At 52.5% G+C, this 21120-nt stretch overlaps 1 protein-coding gene across 4 annotated transcripts; it reads right to left on the bottom strand.

Annotated features, from left to right (window-relative positions):
- Positions 1–502: 502 nt before the first annotated feature.
- Positions 503–15968, bottom strand: Exoc7 (exocyst complex component 7). Of its 4 annotated transcripts, XM_075990142.1 has the most exons (20): positions 15833–15968; positions 15586–15651; positions 13660–13844; positions 13363–13468; positions 11427–11649; positions 10803–10970; positions 8232–8324; positions 6215–6360; positions 5850–6002; positions 5547–5645; positions 5155–5217; positions 4792–4858; positions 4085–4123; positions 3403–3468; positions 3051–3171; positions 2736–2831; positions 1941–2004; positions 1697–1738; positions 1459–1592; positions 503–1217 (listed from the first exon to the last, which is right to left on the bottom strand). In XM_075990142.1, exons 1-20 carry the CDS (start codon positions 15890–15892, stop codon positions 1115–1117), a joined length of 2094 nt encoding a protein of 697 aa, XP_075846257.1. In that variant the 5' UTR covers positions 15893–15968; the 3' UTR covers positions 503–1114. The 4 variants fall into 4 exon arrangements, with proteins under 4 accessions (XP_075846257.1, XP_075846259.1, XP_075846258.1 ...); XM_075990144.1 differs by lacking the exon at positions 8232–8324 and having other exon boundaries at positions 15833–15967; XM_075990143.1 differs by lacking the exon at positions 4085–4123 and having other exon boundaries at positions 15833–15956.
- Positions 15969–21120: the final 5152 nt, after the last annotated feature.

A 21120-nucleotide genomic window follows, 5' to 3' on the forward strand; every position in this document is an offset into this window, starting at 1 on the left:
CCCTGGGCCGTGGGCACAGAAGCTGGGAGCCAGGAAAAAGATACCCGAGGGGCTGCCCCCACAGGGCGGTTTACAACTCCTCCAAACACTTGTTACAGTGTGCTAGATCCAAGGGGACCAGAGAAAGGGCCCTCCCACCTCCTGTCACCAGGGGACTCCCAGGTAGCAGGGCATTCCAGAGAACTGGGGCTACTGCACAAGTCCAGGGAGCAGGTCACATGACAGCCTGGCCTCCAGCTCTGCCGGCTGCCATTTGGCCTGTTCTTTGAGCCCGCTCATCTGTGGGCTGAAGAGGATGGAAGTAGACCAGGGTGGAGTCTGTCATCTCATTCTTGGCACCCACATAGCAGCTAGGGGCCTCTGTCTCCGAAGTCATCTTGGGGCCCCTGCTGGCTGCACTCCACAATGAAGCCCAACATGTGAGAGGACCCCATATTCTGAGTGAGTGCTACTGTGACAGGAGATGTGGGCCGCAGGGGAGCTGCAAACAGAAGGGACAGAGTTCCCGGTGCAGAGGTATACTAACACCAGTTCATCCACAGGAGAGATGCAAACAGCAGGGACAGGGTTCCCGGCACAGAAGTATACTAACACCAGTTCATCTGCAGGGGAGCTGCAAACAGCAGGGACAGGGTTCCCGGCGCAGAGGTATACTAACACCAGTTCATCTGCAGGGGAGCTGCAAACAGCAGGGACAGGGTTCCCGGCGCAGAGGTATACTAACACCAGTTCATCTGCAGGGGAGCTGCAAACAGCAGGGACAGGGTTCCCGGCGCAGAGGTATACTAACACCAGTTCATCTGCAGGGGAGCTGCAAACAGCAGGGACAGGGTTCCCGGCGCAGAGGTATACTAACACCAGTTCATCTGCAGGGGAGCTGCAAACAGCAGGGACAGGGTTCCCGGCGCAGAGGTATACTAACACCAGTTCATCTGCAGGGGAGATACAAACAGCAGGGACAGGGTTCCCGGCGCAGAGGTATACTAACACCAGTTCATCTGCAGGGGAGCTGCAAATAGCAGGGACAGGGTTCCCGACGCAGAGGTATACTAACACTGGTTCATCAGTCCAATGACGTGGGAGTCTGGAGGAACGAGGCAGCACACGGGCAGGCTTAGGCAGAGGTGTCGAAAAGGCGATCGATCATGTCGCCCACCTGCTCCACACGGTACTTGATGTACTTCTCGGGGTTCTTGGTGAAGGGCACGCTGCCATACCTGACCAGGCACCATGGTAAGAGGTCAAGGGGGAGAGAATCTCCACTCTCAGCCTAAGTGTGAGCTCCCCTAACCCTCTGACCGGGTGCTAAGATGGCAGGGGTACTCCTAAACGACATTCCAAAGCCCAGAGCACCAAACATGCTGTCTACCCTATTGCAACTTTTACTTCCCTGAGGAAAGGAGCATGTAGGTTACCTAGAAAGCGGGTAGCAGAGGGCCCAGGAGGGGGTGGGCTCACCTGTGCAGAAAGGAGCCATAGGTCTCCTTGACAATGGTTTTCTGAGCTTGTCGAATCTTGTCCCTCTGCTCTGTGTCTGGAATGGCCCAGGCCTTCTGAATCTTGCACAGCTCTTCAAGGCCATCATTGAAGCCCTGACCACCAAACAGGTAGGAAGGAGGGACCAAGAGACAAAAGCTTTGTGTCTCTGTAGCCGAGGTGGCAGCAGCAATCAGCGGGAGGGAGGCCCTTGACTCACCTTGAAACGTTCCTTAATTATCTGCCGCTCCTTGTCCCGGAGCTGGGGGTCCAGAGAGCAGAGGGAGGCAACAGAGAAGGCCTTGCTCAGAGCAGAACCATGACGCCCTCTTCTGCTCCCAACCCTCTCCTGCCGCCCTCATGGCCTCACACATCTCCGTCCAGAGAGATGCTTGTCCATTTCTCCTAAGATACAAGCATCACATCGGCTTGACACCCCTTCCTCGCACAGGCCTTAGGCCTACCTTGACTCCAGGCTGTACCACCGGAAGATTCTTCTCTGTGATGTAATCAGTCACCTTTAACCAGCTGCCAGACAGCAGGGTGAGAAGACAGAGAGGAGCAACTTCAGACAGCTACTTCTTCCCTAAAAGCTGGGTTTGTTTTTCAAACCTCTCAATCTACTGAAGGTGGGGGCAGTAGGAATTATCTGGGTCAGAGATGCTCTCCTTGGGAACGGAAAACGCTTAAGCTGCTTGCGTTGACAATTAGGAACAGGAAGCAGCAGGCGCTCGATAAACTGAACAAATGTTGCCGACCAGAGTTCACATCAATATTGTGGCAAATTAAGAGAGAGAAACAGATGGGAAAAGAGGGAGCAGAGGACAGATAAACAGGAAGGAAGTGGGAGATACTCAGAAAGAAACAGGCCAAGGAAACCAGAGGACCAGAGAAACACCCAGAACCTTTCCAAGTTCAAGGCTCTCACAACCCCGCTGTTCTCCAGGACTAAGCATTGTTCACATATCTACAGTCTCCTTTTCAACAATTCTTAGCCATGACACTTGGCAGACCATTCTGAAGAGGCTATGGGGAGGAAGAGGGAGCTTCTCTCTCCACCCATGAGTGCAGGGGCTTAGCTAGTGGCCGCTCCATACTCAGCCTGCGCAAGGTCCTGGCTTTGAGTCCTAGCACTGACAACGAACCCCAAGAAGGAAAACAAACGGTGAGTTACCAGAGCTGCTGGCCTCATGCTATGAGGGGGTGACAAGGAAGTGTGGTAGGTTCAGGGGGACCGCAGAGGGCTGGTGGCCTCTTACCTGCGCTGGTAGGTCTGGATCTGCTGCTCGATGTGCTCCCGGTAGGAACGCTCAGCAGTCTTCTGGGTCACAGCCACCAGCAGGATCAGCTCAGACCTGAGTGAAGGAGGAAGAAGAAGAGAAAGAGAAGAAATTCCTGGGGTCCAGAAATCGCTGGCCTTGGCGGCTTCCCATTTGAAACCTTCCTGAGCTCAAATGGAGGATTGGTTGCTGACCAGAGACTGAAGCACACAAGGCTAGGAGGCTGCAGATGCAGCGTCCGGTCCTGGAAGGCAGAGGCTGGCATGGCTGCCCAGCCAAGGCAGGGCCACTTACTTCTCCAAGGACTTGAGGATGTAGTTATAGTTGTTGTGCAAGAAGATGGCGCTCAGTGCTGGGTCCTCATACACCTTGGACTTGCTCAGCAAGTTCAGCTGCAGGTTTCCCAAGACTTTGCCTATTCAGAAAGATAGGGCCACTTACATCACAGGATCTGAGCACTGGGGCCTGCCCTGCTCACTGTCCTGACAAGTCTTCTGTGTTCTTCGGACTCCCAGGCCTCTGAAGCCCTTCTCAGAGCTAGGGTCCTGAACTAGAATGCAGGTTACTATTCCATGGCCAGGGAGGGACCCAGGAATAAGAGGACAGCACTGAGGCCAGGGAGCGGGGTTCTGCCAGGGAGACTCACAGATATAGGTGCTCAGCAGGCGCTTGCTGAACTCGGAGCTGTAGCTGGTGGCCGAAGAGCTGGTTTCTGAGAGGAGATGTGCTGTTACTGTGGTGGCAATGGTCACCCTTGAGGACCCTTTCCACACCCCAGGGGCAGAGGAAGAAATGTTGGGGCAGGCAGGACTGAAGGAAGAGCTCAGGCAGAGATGGGCACCCGCTGAGCTACAGGATCCCAGGATCCTCTACAATAATGGGCTAAGGAACCTACCCATGATAGCAGGAGGCAGGCAGGAGAGGTGGAGGGTACCAACACCTTCCCCACCTTCCCAGCCTAGTCCCCAACATAAGATGGGTGGTATCTATTAGATCCTTTTACGTATTTGCCGACAGCAAGGGTTTCTGGACAGGGCCACCCTGTCTTTCCACCTTCTCTTCACATGCTCCTGAACCCCCCACCCTGCTGATGCACAGCAGGCCAGGCTAGCACTGGGTGTTCTTAGGGTGCTAGACCCATTAGGGTACTGCCTGGATAGACTTGGAGACAGAAGGCAGCTATGAAGGGAAAAGGAGAAAATGAGGGCATCCTTAAAGAACTCATGCCCCTTTGCCCTGCCCCCAGTGGGTTCTGAGAACTGGTCCCCTGGGAACCTTACCCATCGGGCTTTGGAGGGGAGAATGGGGCTGGGGGACACACTGCTTACCTCGGGGGTCTAAAGGAATATTGTATGTGTCCCCAAGAACTACGGAGTGACAGGCAGTGCACACAGAGGGGGAGGAGGGAAACAGAGGAGGGAGAAAGACGCAAAAGTGCAAAAAACAGGTTAGAAATGGCTGTGTCACCCCAAGCCAAGCAGACCTTCCCCCATGACAGCCAGACACAGCCAGCAGACACACCAAGCCGAACTAACTCAAGACCAGAACACACTGGAGAGTGCAGCCCGAGAGACCCAGCAGCTCCTTGGCGTCTTGCCCCCCAAACAAAAACGCCCAGAAGAGCACCCTTCCTTACATGCCAGCCTCCCAAGCTCCAGCCCCACCAAGGGGCAGCGAGGAGATGGAGCAACAGAGTAGGCAGACGATGCAGGAGGAGTGGAGGAGTACGGAAGCTGGGCACGGCAGGAGGAGCACCTGAGACCTGCAGGGCCCACCTCAGAACTGACAGCCAAAGGAGCCAGCAAAGGGTTGGGGTTCATAAGACTGCCAACAAACCCAGCCCTCCTTATGCTCACTCTCAACAAGTCCATGGGGCTTGGGCTCCCCCACAGGCCATGTCTTAATCCCACTCCACCCCTCAGCACACCCTGCCCTCACCCAGAGCAAGTTAGGGGCCTCCTAGGGGCCTAACTCTATGTCCCCAGGCAAGAGGGGGCAGAAGGGCACAGGCAAGCCTAACTCGGGTGTTGTGTACCTTGAGAGGCCAGCATGGCACCTGCCGTCTCCTGAAAGTCCAGAAGCTGCTGTAGGAAAAGGATGGCCTGGTAGAGAGAACACACCCGAGAGGGTCGGGGGTAGGCCCAAGGTAATGGCTTCCTATACACCCTTCCAACTAGCAGGGCAGGTCTTGTGCCAAGGGTCTTCACAGTGACAAGAGCAATCGGAAAGTCAAGCACTATCTTTGGACTCTGGCTGCCCGAGAGGGCCTGTGTGCTGGAGAAGCTGGCCCCTCACCACCAGTGACTGCAGGGAGGGTTCCCACTGGTGCTGTACCCCCAGCGTCTGAGCTGGAGTGCTCTTTGTCCCACCTTGCCAGCAGCGTTTGAGTATCACCTACGTTGCTTGTGAGCTCGTGGACGGTGCCATCCTTGGGCATGTTGTATTCTTTGTCTGGATCATTCTGTGGGAAGGAAAAAAAACAGCCTCTGGTTCCCAGAAAAGAGCTCTCACCAGTGGCCTCTGGTTGGCCTTCCTATGGCGCCACCTCCTGGTACATCGGTGTTATGCTGCCCCTCAGCCTCAGAAGCTGAGCAAGACAAGGATGTCTGCCTCTGAGGGCATCAGTGCCGGAAAAGAAACAGCAGAGCCCAGAGGGCTTCCTCAGGAAACCAGCAGTGCAGGGGTTTTCTACAGAGCAAACCTGACTCTCCTGAAGTCTTGCTCTCTGAGGAGTCCTCAGAGCTCAGTGAGCAAGTTGGGTCTGGTGAAAGGGAAAGGGGCTGCGGGTACCTTAATGTTGTCAGCAAAGTCTTCTAGTGCTTTGGCTCCAATGGTCTCCATGGAGGTGATGAGGCTGGGCAGCTTGTTCTTGGTGCTGGCTGCTGTGCCCTGAGGAAGGATGGTTGACTCCAGAGGGCTGTGTGTCTAATTCCTAGCCCTCACTCCAGAGCCGCATTCTCCAGTTCAAGATTAGCTAGAGCTCTTCTCTTCCCTTGTGAGCATCCTAACTTGTCCAAAGCCCATCAGAGCCACCTCAGAAGAGAGGTAGGAGCGCATGGAATAAAGCAAGCCGCGTGAGAAAGGCCCACATACCTGGAGCACCTGGTCAAACTCAGGCTTGGTCTGCTTGAGGTGTCGCAGGATGGGGAAGATTGTGAGCACTGTGGTGAAGTCATGGCGGATGATGGCTTTCCTGGCAGCAGACACGATGTTCTCCCCCTCAAGCATCAGTCCGTCCAGTGCATCCTGGGAGAAGGACAAGGACCCTGTTAGGAAGGCGCAGAGCAGAGCAGGTTCCTAGGGACAGTGGGGGCACCCTGTGGGTACGAAAGATGGAGAGGGGTCATGGACTACACCAGAGTCAAGGGTTTCGGGTGACAGGCTGCCCCCCCCACCCATAGCTTCTGCAGTAAGTCACATGGGCCGGTGCTCAGAGCTGCGGGAGGGCAGGGTAAGACCTGAATCAAGGAGTCAAAGGTTTTCTTCTGATGGTGCTCAGGGATGATGTCCGTCAGCAGCTGGTATTCGCTCTGGGCCAGCTTGACAAAGGCGCTGACGCAGTGAATGTAGGCGTCAGTCTCCACATCCAGCATGTCATCTCTCCCTGGAGGGACAGCATGCTCCTGAGTGCCTGGGGTCTCAGTCTCTCCAGCGCCTGGGCTAGCCCAGAGCAGCAGTGAGCAGAAAGAGAGACTATGTGACAGGTTGCCATGAGAACGGCTCTGGCAGGTCTGGGAGAGCAGGTGCCAAGTCCAAACGCTGTCCTGGCATCTTTCCACTCAGCACAGACAGCACTCATGGCCCCGGAGCAAACACGAGAGGTGGTGGAGAAAGCTCGAGGGAAGGGAAGTTCCTAAACCAATGTCCTGGGTAAGGTCGTCTGACCCCAGGCCTGAGGATTCTGAATTGGGCTTGGAAGAAGGCAGTGTGGGATGGGCAGGCGGCAGTGTCCACTGTAAGAGGCAGTCACTGTGGTCCTCAATCTGGGAGATGAGGCTCCTATAACGGTCATTACCAATCTCACCAGACCCTAAGAAGTATGAGGGAGCAGAGGGCTATGGCCTACGAGGCTGGCTGGTGTGTGTGTAGAGGAGTTAATTCTGAGAAGAGGCTAACAGTGATGCACGCCTATGATCCCAGCATTCAGGCCGATGGGGTAGGGTGACCAAGTTCAAGGCCAGCCTGGGGTGCATAGTGAGACTCTATCTCAGCAAAGCAAAACCATCCAAGAAGAGATAATGAGCCCCGGAGACAGAGGGCTCCCTGTTGAGCTGCTCTAGGAGCAGAGCACATCCCACTATGGGAAGATGGGCAGGGGCCCCAGGACAGAGCAGTCTGGTTTCATATGTTATGAATGGCTCCAAAAGTGAGATACCCCAGCTCGTGACCTCGGAGCAGCCACCTGCCCTCCTGCCCGCCTTCCAAGACCAAGCCGCAGCTTCTCCTCGGGCCAGGCCCCAAGAGCCAAGCATCTCACAAGAGGCAAGGAGACTGGAGGGGGAGCCAGACCACAGTCCAGGCCCATCCTCAAAGCAGAGCAGGCCGTCCGGGGGACTGCTTCATAGGCAGTGTCAGCGGCTGCCCTGGGCTGAACTACGATACTCACCGGCCAGTGGCCCGTGATTGTTCAGGGCCTCAGACAGGTGCTTTACTCGGAAATCATGCTCATGACCTAGCAAGATGTCAGCCACACAAACACAAGCAGCGTTTATCCAGGGGACGGGCAGCTGCCCCTTGGGGTATAGGGAAGAAGCCCTTGATCTCCAGGAGCAGAGTGGAGCGTGAAATGGGGCATAGGGAGGGAGCACCGAGGAGGGCTCTGAGCCCCTCCACTACCTCAAACCCCACTGGGAACAGCCGTTTCAAGCCTGACTCTCAGGGAGTGCTTAGGACCATCCCAGGCTGTTTGCTTTCTAACACGGGGAGGCCAAGAGAAGGTGCATGGCCCCAGGGAAACTGAGAAATGCCGGTGTTGAGCGAGTGAGGACAGTCATCCTTTGCGCCCCAGGGTGACTCTTTTGGAGGAGGTGGGTCCACCACCACAGCTGGACTGGCTGTCCCTCTCCTGGCAGCGGAGGAGGAACATGTCCTCTAGGCAGCCTTGTCCCCTTAGCTGCAAGAAGCTCCCTTTCTACAGAGCAGTAGCCGGGAGGTTTTGACCAACTTGGTCCTGCCCTGCTGATCTGGGCGTGAAAGGGCTGCCCCAAGACAATTTTCTCTAAGTTTACACAGGACACAAAGACAGAGACAGGGAGGACGAACCTTAGGAAGGGCAGAGCCAGGCAGGACAAAGCCAGGGTCATGAAACTTGTCCTTGGGCCCATTGAAGACTGAGGAGCATCAAGGGTTTGCCACTCCCGCCCAGCCCCCTCAGGATCTGCCCCAAGGCCTCCTGGGAGAGGCTCTGCCCTGCCTAATGAGTGAGTGGACTCATAGTAGAAGTGGGGTGACGGAAAAGGAACACAGGGTGGTTACCTTCCAGAGGAATGAGGTTAGAGCCCCCCTTTTTCCCATCTAGACCATGCTGGGAATACTGTTTCAGAAGGTTCTGAGCCTTACGGATCGTCCCTGTCACCAGAGCCACAGAGAGGAGAGAGGAAGACCTAGGAAATGAGTGAGAGAAAACAGCAGCGGCCCTCCACCTGCCCAGCCCGCACCCGCCCCAAAAGCAAGTGCCCCTCAACACCTCTGCCAGCAGGTCCTGCCAGGGTCACCGGAGACCCTGAAGGATGGAGAGCAGAAAGTGTGGCCAAATTCAGCCCTGGGCTTGGCACTGACCCTCAGTTCTGGATCTGAGTTCACTTTAGGAGGGACAGGAGGTGACAAAAAGGAGGGGCATAAGATCCAGCTGGGAAGGAAAAGGTTCTGCTGAGTAGCGTCCTAGTGGAGTGGGCTGAAGGCCTAGCAGCAAAGCTCTCACACTTAAGGGCAGGACAGGGTAACCTGGGGGTTTCCTGGAGACCAGCTGAAACTCCAGGTTGAGTTCCCTGAGCATGCTCAGTGTTGGGACATAAGCCAGACAGCAGCCTAGGGCAGGCGGCCCTGAGGGGTTTGGGGTTGGGAAAACAGGTCTCAGCTTCCTGCAGAGCTGTGATGGATATGGAGGCCCCCACACCCCAAAAGACACTCAGCCGACACAGCAGTGGTAACAAACTAAAAAGCTAGGAGGGGCTACAGGAGCCACCACCTGCAAGTAGTTGGTAAAGGCGACAAGCTCTTGCCGTGGGGGAAAAGAACAGATAGCATCACAAACGAGAACAAATGAGGTGTGGCAGCCCGGCTCCTGGGATGAAGTCATCTCAGAGCCCACAGTGTGGGGACACAGGCAGCTTGTCAGCCAGCAGGCACTGCTCCTAGTTAGCAAATGTACCGGGGAGGTGAGTCATGCAGGAGCCGCACTGCACCATCTTCCCCGAGACTCCTCCGCAGCCGAATGCAAGGCTGCTGTCCTTATAGCACCCACCAGGCTACGCAGGGTGGGGCAGGGTTCAGCTGGCTCATTCTGTTTGTACCACACTGAAATTAGCTACCACTAACTCTTTCTGGCAGGCCAGCTCACATCTGCTTCTCTCCGTGTTCCCTCCTCAGTGAGCACCCTAGTAATGAGTGAATCAGATTCCTGCCCCACAAGCTACCCAGGAGCAGATGGCCTGTGGGCCCAGTAGGGACCTAACCAGCACACTGGCTGCGAGGAAATGGGGAAGCGACCTGGCAGCAACCGAGTCCATCAGGTGCCCAATTAGAAGAGCAGAGGCTGAGGCTGGTGCCTCATCAATGAGGCCAAACTCTTCTGTCCTCAGAGTGGGGACAGATGTCCTGAGGGCCTGACTCCATCACCCTCACCTCAGTCTGAGTCCACTCACTCCTGCCAACTCCTAGAACCCTACAGAACCACAGGGGCCTCACAGTCCTTTGCATCTCCACAAGGACAGGTTAAGTTGATGGAGAGCCCTGGGGTAGGTCATACCCCTCTTTCTGAGAGGCTAGAACCTGCAGGCCAGTGGACACTGGAGCAGGGCAAACAGGGTCCTGAAGCCTAGTTGGCTTGTCAAAGAACCAGGAGGAAGAGGAAGCGAGCAGAGCAGCTGAGGCCCTGGGAGCCTCATGGACACAGCTCTTCCCCATTGGAAGGCATGGACCCCAAGCATGCAGGCAGCTGGTCCAGCAGGGGTGTTAGAAGAATCCCTGTTTACAGCAAGTTCTCTACTGGGGCGTCCAGGACCCTCACTAAAGGGTAGAAGACAATGCATGTCCCGCAGAGGCCACCAAGCCCGGAAGGCAGCCTCTCTTGGCGTGTCCCCAGCCTTAAGCAAAGCCTGAGAAGCAGGTGACGTGGTTGCTCCAAAGGGCTTGGAGGGCTGGGGACTGGAAAACGAGGTGTGCGCTCTACTCAAGGACTGCTGTTAGGAGAGCATGCTCCCTAGCCAGGCCTGAGCAGCAGCTGGAAGCCCACGCGGGCGCTCGTTCCAGCCCACTGGCTTTCTCTCCTGGTGCTACTGGAACATCCTATCTCTCCTGGGGCTGAGGACTGCCAGGCTGACAGAGACAGTTAGCCTGGAGCACAGACCATATGGACATGAGGTCAGGAGGAGTGGACAGTGGGCTGCTCCCAGGAGAGTGGTGTCTCACTGCCTGCACCCACCTCTATGCCATGCCCACTTTCCAACTAAGGAGCAGTTTATATTCATCTGGCTCTCTGGAAAGCTGGGGTGCCTGCCCCTTCTCACCCAACCGGACCACACAGCAAGGGGAAGGGGACCTAGCAGGTCACTCTGACCTATGGCCTCTGACCTATGGCCTCTGCCACCCTGCCTCAGAGGCAATTAAGCACACTAGTGGCCCTGCCTCTCCAACCCCAAATCTTATGGAAATCACATAGCTGCCGGGTACAAGAATCTACAGGGCCTTTTGGATAGGGGACATTTGCTCTATCCTGTGTCCCTAGGAGCCGGGTGACCACAGACATGGACTGATACTGCTCACCCCAGAGTGGACAAAGATAACCCTGTGATTCTCCGGGTACATAAATGGTCAGGGTGAGCTCACCTGGCCGCTTGACGGGCTTCTTGGTAGGTGTGTCTTTCCTCTTGTTGGGGATGGCAGGGGAGTAGGGCACCCCAGAGGAAGAGCTGCTTTTGCGGAAATGCTCCTTTAGGCCTTTGATGGAGCGGTCCAGCTGGCTAGAGCGGATCTGGTAGTAGACATTCATGAAGTCTGGAGAGACAGAGCAGAAGTATGCCAGCGGCCGGGGCCCCCACTCTGCTTCACGTCTGTACAGCAGGGCAGCAGAGGCCATGCTGCCACTGGTTAATCCCATCTCAAACCAGGCAGAGTCTCCAAAGGAAAAGCTATCCTCCAACAGAACAAGCGAGGAATTCCCGTATGCCAGGCAATCCTTCTCCACAGAGCTACCACCTACCCTACCAGCTTGTGTTGGTAGCATGTGTTTTTCTGCTTTGTTCTGCCTTTATTTTTGTTGCTGGTCTATGTTGAGGGATGTGAGGTATAGGTATTGGCTGCTTTCAGAGAACCCAAGTCCAGTTCCCAGTACCCATGTCAGGTGGCTCTTGTCAGGGAGGGAGGGAGAGAGAGAGAGAGAGAAAATGCTGGGGGAGGTGGCGGGAAAGCTGCCACTCTTCTGGACAGGGAGCCCTGTCCAGTGCTGCTCACCTTGGTTCCGGCCGTACTCCACCAGCCAGCGGGAGATGCGGATGACATCCTTGAGCACACTATCAGGCAGGTGCTCCAGGGTCACATCTTCCTGGACCTCCAGGTCATCATAACCACTGATCAGGTCCAGGATGAACACAGGGGAGACAACCTTGCTGTGCCGGGTCATCAGACTGCGGAACTCAGACTCCAGGGACTCCTTCCCCCGCTCAAACAGCAGCTTCTGCGAGGACAAGGGAAAGAGGCTGCTGCTGCTGCTGCGCTGGGATCTGCAGCCCCTTCCTTCCTGCCCTTGGGCCTCTGGAACCCCAGCCACTCCTCCTTCAAAGCACAGAAGAAACCCTGGGAAGCATGACTTGGCAATTTCATTTCCTTCAGTTTCTCAAAACTGATGGTTGCTCCAGGTGTGGTGGCGCACACTTTTGATCCTAGCACTCAAGAAGCAGAGGCAGGTGGATCTCTGTGAGTCTGAGGACAGTCAGGACAACACTGAGGTCCTGTCTAAAAATAAACAAAAAATGCTTGATGTTCACAGGCCAAACTCTGCTTAACAAGCATTAGTTTATTATTTTCTCATTTTCACTGCTAACTGTCCTCTAGTCAGGAAGGGATTTGTAAAAGAAACAACCAGGTAAGTTGATACAGTATGCTGCAAACAGATGAACCTTAAACACATTATGCTAAACAAGCACTCGAGAGGCAGAGGCAGAGGCAGGTGGATCTCTGGGAGTTTGGGGCCAGCCTGGTCTACAGAGCAAGTTCCAAGATAGCCAGAGCTACCCAGAGAAACCTGTCACAACAACAACAACAAAACCACATTACACTAAAACAGAGAAGCCAAGGCCGAGGAAGACAGGTCAGTTAGGAATTTGCTTGTCATGCAAGCACAGAAACCTAAGTTCTATCCCAGCACCCACCTAGACAGCTAGGTATGAGCCTGGATGTGGTGGCATACACCTCTAATCCCAGCACTCGAGAGACAGAATCAGGCAGCTCTCAACACAGTGAGACCCTGTCTCAAGAATAAAAATAAAAACATGTGCACACGTGCTACAGTGTTGCGGAAGTCAGAGGACTGCCCTGATATGGTGACAGGTGGTTTAACCCTTGCTCAGCTGTGCGTGTAAAGACAGGCAGGTCCCTGGGATGCAGCAGCTGGCTGGTCTAGCCTAATCAGTGAGCCAGCTCCAGTGAGAGACTCTGTCTCAAAAAACAAGACATCAGGGCTGGAGAGATGGCTCCGAGGTTAAAAGCACTGTCTGCTCTTCCAGAGGTCCTGAGTTCAATTCCCAGCAACCACATGGTGGCTCACAACCATCTATAATGAGATCTGGTGCCCTCTTCTGGCATGCAAGCTAGAAGAGTATACATAATAAATAAATAAATCTTTTTTTTTTTAAAGATTTATTTATTATGTATACAACTTTCTGCCTCCACACGCCAGGGGAGGGCACCAGATCTCTTTACAGATGGTTTGGAGCCACCATGTGGTTGCTGGGAATTGAACTCAGGACCTCTGGAAGAGCAGACAGTGCTCTTAACCACTGAGCCATCTCTCCAGCCCCTAAATAAATAAATCTTTAAAAAAATAAATAAATCTTAAAAAAAAAAAACAAGACCTCATTACTGAGGAATATCACCTCAGGTTGGCCTCTGGCCTCCACATACACACGGATGCATATGCATCCACCCACACATCTACAGACAGACAGACAGACAGACAGACAGACACACACACACACACACACACACACACACACACACACACACACACACAGAAGCATCTGACAAAAGACAGGTTTACCACTGAGGGGCTGTGGTATTGCAGCTACTGGTGTACTAAACTACTGACCCTACGGAGGTCAGTCCTCAAAATAGCCAAGTGGACCGGGGATGGAGGTCTCATCTGTCTCACAGGATCCCACTGATTTCTTACCACTTTGTTGAGCTCTGGACTGTCTGGGCTGTTGTCCTGAAAATACTCCACAGCCTTCTGGATTTTGGCCATGCTTCCCAGGTATTCTTCCAACCTGCCCGTGGGACTGGGAAGGAAAAAACACTGAATCAGCCTTGAAGAATGGGGGTTAAAATGATGGACTGAGGACATGGTATGCTGGAGGGGGAGAGAACACACATGAGAGACTCTAAGCTCAAATATGTTTTATTTCCTTTCTAGAGCCTAGAGTCACTGGGCCAGGAGACATTAGTTCTGCAACCTCTGCATGCAACTCACCCCTCCCTGATGATCTTCTCAGTGTCGCTGGCTACGTGGTAATAGCTGATGACGTGGTCCAGGCAGGATAATGTCTTTTCTACATTATCCTGCAGCCTCTGCAGATTCTCCGTCTGCTTGTGCACGGGGATGATGGAGTTCTCCAGCTTCATGAGCCGGCTCTCGAAGGACGACAGGATAGACACCTGCGGGAGGAAGGCCTCTGGCTCTCAGGTCTCAGGGTTATCCTGGCATCTCTTACCTTTTCTTGGTTTTCTAGACAGTAAGCTACATACAGGAAGGAACACAGTGGGCTTGTCCCTAATTTAGTATATGATACGTGATTCAAGATAAACTGGTGAAATTTCTTTTTAATTTTTTTAAGATTTATTTTTATGCGCAATGAGTTTGTTTGTTTTGTCCTGCATGTATGTCTCTGCAAGAAGGCCAAATCCCCTGGAACTGTATTTACGGACAGTTGTGAGCTGCCATGTGGGTGCTGGAAATTGAATCCAGGCCCTCTGGAGGAGCAGCTCGTGCTTGTCTTCAGGCAAGAAAAACATCAAACTAATTCTTCCTAAAATGATCACCCTAGGGAGCTGGAGGGATGGCTCAGCGGTTAAGAGCACTCACTGGCTGCTCTCGCAGAGGACCTGACTTCAGTTCTCGGCACCCACATTACTGCTCACAACTAACTGCCTTGAACTCCACTGCCAGATGGTCTGACGCCCTCTTCTGGCCCCTGAAGGTACTGCACACTCACAGAACAAATACACACAGAGTAAAAGTAAACTTTAACAGAGAAATGAAGCTGGGCAGGGTGGCACACACCTTTAATCTCAGCACTCGGGAGGCAGAGGCAGGTGGATCTCTGTGAGTTTGAGGCCAGCCTGGTCTACAAGAGGACAGGCTCCAAAGCTACAGAAAAACCCTGTCTCGAAAAACCTAAATAAATAAATAAATAAATAAGAAATGATAATCACCTCAGGACAGCTTCCTTTCTACCCTTTGAAGCCCAATCTCAATTTCTGTTCTCTCTGACATTTTCCTAGACTGAACAGGAAGTGGCTTCATGAAGAGTAGTCCCAAATACATTGCTGTTACCTTCAAAACCTCTTTCCCTAAAGGCGAATCTCATGAAAGAAGTATATGACTTTATTATATTTATTATTGTGTGACTAAACACAAATGCAGGTTTGTATCTACTCAATCTGGGTTCCAGTTCCCTCTAAGAATAAAGAAGCAAGTGGGTGGTGGGATACACTGTTAATCACAGTCCTGGGGAAGCAGAGGCAAGTGGATCTCTGAGTTCAAGGCCAGCCTGGTCTACAAATGGAAATGAGTTCCAGGACAGCTAGGGCTGCACAGAGAAATCTCGTCTCGAAAAAACAATATAAAAACATTTTTAAAAAAATGATATAAAAGCATGTTAAAGCACCCATCATATACCAGAAGAGTGTAACAGGCATTGATTTCTATGTCCCTTCACAGACACGCTGGGAGAATGGCATTGTCTGTTTTAGTAGCTGAACTAACCAAAACAAGTCTTGCCCACCAAGAACCTCATAATAAGCTGAGGGACAAGGGCTAGGTCTAAAATGCGCTAGCTCTTTGTGATGATGTAATCCCGAAAGCCCTTGGGACTTCGCTGCGTGATCTCATGGAACCAGCCTTCCAGGCGAGCACGCAGCACCTGAATGGCAATGACAGGGGTCAGTCCCAGCCCATCTACAAGGTATATCACTAAACGTTTGCACAGCACACAACAAGTCCAGACCCACGGTGTCTTTAGTGAGGGGGCGAAGACCAGGGAGCAGCTAGCGAAGCCCACACAGTACCACCGTTGCTACCCACGCTGGACTCTGGCCCGGGACCCGTCCGTCACTAGCCCCTCCGCTGCGGCCGGGGGTGGGCTGTCTGCGGCCTCCCAGCTGAGGGGCTACTCACCATGTTCTTAGTGAGCTGGTCGCTCTTCTCCAGGCTGTCTCGGATGAAGGACAGCGTCTCCTCCTCCTGCAAGGATGGGAGAGGACGACGTCACCCAGAGCCAGCGGAGGGAGGAGCCTACCACCGCCCGCCCCCACGGCCTACCCCAACCCGCGTCTCTCCTCTCCCCGCCCCCGACAGTCCACGCCCTGGCGCCCTGGCGCCCTGGCGCCCTGGCGCCCTGGCTTCACTTTCTCCCCTGCTTCACCTTCTTCAGCTTGTCCTCGATTTCCCGCCGCCGGGCGGAAGCCTCTTGCGGTGGGATCATCGCAGCGGACAGCCCCGCTCCCACTCCCCGCTGACTTCGCTCAGACGCCCGCTCGGCCTCCGTCCCGGTCACACCCACTTCCGCCCTCCGCCCCGCCCCCTGGACGCGCTGGTGGCGCCATGTTGGGAGTGGCGAGCTGAAGTGTGTACCTGTCGCCCCGCCCCTCACGAATGTGCTGCGGGCTGAAGCCATCTTGAGTGTGGCTGGAATTGCTGGCTCCTGACATCTGAGACTGCTCTGCCTGCTTCTTTGAAAGACAGACCCCTGCTGGGAATGCTGGCTCACACTTCCCGCTCTGGGAGACTGAGGCAGGAGGTCATCCATCAGTTTGGGTTACATAGTAAATATCAGGCTAACCTAGGCTACAGCGTCAGACTCTGTCCCCAAACCAAAAAGCAGGAAAACAAAAATTGCACCTGATTTATTTGAGACAGTTTATAGTTTTGAAACTGGCTATGTAGACCAGGCTGACCTCTGCCTACCGAGTGCTGTTAGATTAAAGGTGTGCGCCACCAAACCCAGCTCACCTGATTTAAAATAAAAAAGATTTAATACATTTATTTTTGTGTTTCTGTGTGTGAGAGCATACGCATACTATGGAGTGGGTATACAGGTTGGAGTCAGTCTTCTCTTTCCCATGTGTAGGTCCCAGAGGGATTGAATTCAGGTGCCAATCTTGGTGGCAAATGTCTTAATCTCACTAAGCTATCTCACCAGGTCATGATTTATTTATGGTGTGTGGGGGGGTGGGGGGTGGGGGGGTGACTTGCCTACATGTATGTGAAGTCTTTGTGTGCCTGGTTCCCTGGAAGGACAGAAGAAGGCATCAGATCCCCTGGAACTGGAGTTACAGTTGTGAGCTGCCATGTGGGTGCTGGGAACCGAACTCAGGCCTCCCTAAAAGAACACTAAGTGCTCTTAACTGCTGGGCCACTTTCCTGAGCCCCTGATTTATGATAAAAGCTCTGGATGAGGTGACAAGTTTTTTTGCCCAGATCACACGCTAAGGGTCATGTCTGGAGACTGTTTGCCCAGATCACACGCTAAGGGTCATGTCTGGAGACTGTTTGCCCAGATCACACGTTAAGGCCATGTCTGGAGACTGTTTGCCCAGATCACATGCTAAGGGTCATGTCTGGAGACTGTTTTCTCAGATCACACGCTAAGGGGTCATGTCTGGAGAATGTTTGCCCAGGTCATACGCTCATGTCTGGAGACTGTTTGCCCAGATCACATGCTAAGGGCCATGTCTGGAGACTGTTTTCTCAGATCACACATTAAGGCCATGTCTGGAGATGGATTCCACACAGAGTAACACAGTAAATACCTGCCGGCCATTGGCTCCTCTGATGAACCAGGAGCTTTGGGATCAGTCCTTTGGTTCTTGTTTGTGACTGAGCAGGTCTGTGTGCCTGCAGGGCTACTGCTTTCCTCTCCAGAGCTGTTGGTTACTTGAGGCCCCTGGAGAAGGAGAAACCAGTGGATCAGGGCCCCGTGGAGCTGGATCTGCATCAGCTCTTGCAAAACCTCCATGATCCCTCCCTGCCCCAGCTGCACGATCTTTGCTGCTGTTAGTGGTGTGGGTGACTTTTTTGCTGGTGAGTCAGGCATCCAGGCCTGGGAAAATAATCAATTAGGCACGTGCAAAGGCTTTCTCTAGATGTTATCACTGGCTTTCTTTAGACAATATCATTGGCTTTCTTTTATGTGCATAAATAAGCTGGAGATGGAGCTCAGTTCTGGAGTGCTTTCAGAATTTGCATGAAGCCTGGAGTCTGATCCCCAGCACTGCCTCTAATCCTAGTACTTGAGAGGTGGAGGCAAGAGGATCAGAAACTCCAGGTCAGGACTGGCGAGCCACCTCAGTCCAGTTGGAAAAGTGCTGGCCACTCAAAGGGTGAGGACCCACATAAAAAGCCTGCCATGGTGGCATAGGCCTTCAAATCCCATGCTGGGAGACGGAGACCCTGACTGTCCAGGGCAGTGTAATGAGTGAGCCCCTGATACCAGTGAGAGAACCAGCACACACACACACACACACAGAGAGAGAGAGAGAGAGAGAGAGAGAGAGAGAGAGAGAGAGAGAGAGAGAGAGAGAGAGAGAGAGAGGGAGAGAGGGAGAGAGGGAGAGAGCGCGAGCCTGGGCCTGGGATATGAGTCCCTACCTAGCTTAACAACAACAAAGGACATATGAGTCTTTCTGCAGGTTTTTCAAATGCCTTCAATGTCTCCGTGTAATCTGGCAGCTACCCACTGAGCGCTGAGAGCCTTCTGTTTGCACATTCGTGTTACAAACACCATCCTTGCACTAGCTCTTGTAATCCTAACGTTAAACTGGGAGTGGGGACCAGCTGTTGTCTCCCTTCCGAGGCAGAGGAAGTGCTGGTTCCTTCGGTTGTCCTGAGTCAACACAGCTGGCTCGGAGGAGGGACAGCTGAGGCTCCAGCCTCTGCCTCGCCAGCCTGACTCCCGAGCAGGCCGTTCTGAAAAGCAGGTTATGTTTATGACAACCGTCACGACTGAAACGCGGACAGAATCGGAAAAGAGGCTAAATGACTCTGACTCCTGTGCCTGGCGTGTATTGACAAGTTAGCATGAATTCAGTGAAACTTGTAACTCTCCAATTGTATTCAACCCAAGGCAGCTAAGCAAAGATGCCAATAATAGCCCAGTGCCCTGCCGCCGCTCACAGAGTCTCTCCCTGGAGGGAGGACGCTGGAAGAAGAGAGGAAGAAGGCATGGGGATCCCTCCCACGATGGTGTGCTCTTTGTTTAAGTTCCTCATTCTAAGCTTTGTGCCCTTCCTGGGGAATCGACTGCTCTGTTCCTCCAAAGTAGTGTTTCCTGGCCCTGGAGCAGAATTGAAAAGACCTATGTATTTAAATAATAAGAGATGGAGTCTCACTGTGCAGCTCTGGCCATTCTGAAACTCATTATATAGACCAGGCTGGGCTAAAAAAGCTTTAAAAAAAAATCCTGTAAATAAATTATTTAAATGCCAGGCTATGTGTTTGTTTTCATTTAAAAACTAGTCTGATTATCTTATTATTCATATTTTTTCTATGAAATAATGTCCTCTGTCCCTTTTCTTTTTTGTAGGGGGTTTCAAGACAGGGTTTCTCTGTGTAACAGCCCTGGCTGTCCTGGTGCTCACTCTGTAGACCAAGCTGGCTTTGAACTTCCAGAGATTCTCCTGCCTCTGCCTCTGGACTGCCAGGATTAAAGGCGTGCGCCACCACTGCCTGGCCTTTTGTCCCTTTTCTATAATGCTATTCACATTTTCTTTTTTTAAAAATATTTATTTATTATGTATACAATATTCTCTCTGTGTGTCTGCCTGCAGGCCAGAAGAGGGCACTAGATCTCATTTCAAATGGTTGTGAGCCACCATGTGGTTGCTGGGAATTGAACTCAGGACCTTTGGAAGAGCAGGCAATGCTCTTAACCCCTGAGCCATCTCTCCAGCCCCTTATTCACATTTTCTTATTGGTTTTCAGCATTCTTTAGATATTAAAGACATTAGTCACCACTTACAGGAAAAGTTTCTCTTTTATGTGATTGTTCTCTGTTGCTGGTATTTGCCTCTGCTAATGTTTAAGATTTATTGATTTGTGTGTTTATCGGTGTGAGTGTATTTCCGTGGGAGTGGATGTGTGGGTGAGCACAGCAACGGAGGCCAAGGGCATCCAGGGTCTTCCACCACTCTCTGCATAGATAGCCCTTTGATGTTTGTCTGAGACAGGCTCTAACTGTGTAGTCCTGGCTAGCCTAAAACTCACTGTAGACCAGGCTGGCTCCAACTCAGAGATCTGCCACCTCTGCCTGTGGTGGGACTAAAGGCCGGTACCACCACCTCCTGTTTTGCCCATCCCTTGAGGCAGGCTCTTACCCTTGAGCAGGCTGGAAGGCAGCAAGTTCCAGGGACCCTCTACCTCTGTTCCTCCCTGGAGCTGGGATTATACGTATAAGTAATGATGGCCAGCTTGCTAGTGGCTGCTGGGATCCACACTCTGGTCTTCAGGATGGCACCAGGGCTCTTAGTCACTGAGCCATGGCTCCAGCCATTAATTTTTATTTATCCTTATTTGTGAGAATCTGTGTAGCCCAGATTGAAACCCCAAATCACCGTGTAGCCAAGGGGGACCTGGAACTCCTCATCCTCCTGCCTCCATCTCCCACACTGCCGGTGAGCCACCATACCCAGCTTCTAGTATTTTCTTTTCAATGCTTACATCATTGAACCATCTGAGTTTCCTCCCTGGTGGAGATCTAGTTGCTCCAATAACATTTCCTCAGTAATTCATGATCACCTGTGATTCAAAATGTCGCCTATACCATAAATTCCTAGATTTTATTCTTTTTTCATTTATCTATTTGTTTTATTATTTTATTTTATTTGAGACAGATTTTTCTCTATGTAACAGCCTTGGCTGTCCTGGAACTCACTCTGTAGACCAGGCTGGCCTTGAATTCACAGAGATCCACCTACTTCTGCCTCCCGAGTGCTGGAATTAAAGGTGTACGCCACCACTGCTGGGCTAGATTTTATTTTATTTTTTAAATTTTTTTTAGGTGCATTTTGTTTTGAGTTTTCTTTGGGGACAAAAGATACGTAGCTCAGACTGGTCTCAAAATGGAGATCTTCCTGCCTCAGATTTGAAATCTCCAGGGATACAGATGCATTTTGACTTGTCAGGTGCTCTTGCTCTTTAAACTTGTGTTTATGGCCAGCAAGATGGTTCAGTTGGTAAAAAAGGCTGCTGTCAAGCCAGAGGACCTGAGTTTGATCCCCAGAATCCACATGGCAGGAGAGAACCAACTCCTGTAAGTTGTCCTCTGACCTCTACACGCATGGTGGCACTTGCATGCACACACACACACACACACACAGAATAAATAAGTATAATTAACATTTTAAATTTTGCCCTTACGACTATGAATTGAATTCCCTGAGCAAAGTGGTTTGAAATCAGATCCTCCAAGCGTAGGGGACATCGTGACAGGAATCTTGACTCCTTAAGGGATGGAGCATGAAACACAACTCTGGTGTGGGGGGACCGAAGGGCCTGGTTGTAATCCTGGTGCTGACTTTGATGTGGTAGAAGAGTGAGGCTCAAGGCCAGGAAGAAGATCCCTAGACTTCACAGGCAGGAGCAGGAGTGGAGGAGGGGCCAGGCCAGTGGGAGCCCGCTGGATGGATCAAATGCAATTAGGACTACTCTCTTCAC

This window comes from Microtus pennsylvanicus, chromosome 11 (assembly GCF_037038515.1).
Source record: "Microtus pennsylvanicus isolate mMicPen1 chromosome 11, mMicPen1.hap1, whole genome shotgun sequence".
NCBI classification, from domain to species: Eukaryota; Metazoa; Chordata; class Mammalia; order Rodentia; family Cricetidae; genus Microtus; species Microtus pennsylvanicus.

Excerpts from the sequence above, each read along its gene's own strand:
- Exoc7 (XM_075990142.1), bottom strand. The coding sequence starts at position 15,892 with ATGATCCCACCGCAAGAGGCTTCCGCCCGGCGGCGGGAAATCGAGGAC. Across the intron at positions 4,859-5,154 it reads TCCACGAGCTCACAAGCAAC|GCCATCCTTTTCCTACAGCA; the intron begins GTAGGTGATACT and ends TCTCTCTACCAG. Across the intron at positions 3,469-4,084 it reads TATTCCTTTAGACCCCCGAG|AAACCAGCTCTTCGGCCACC; the intron begins GTAAGCAGTGTG and ends ATCTCCTCTCAG.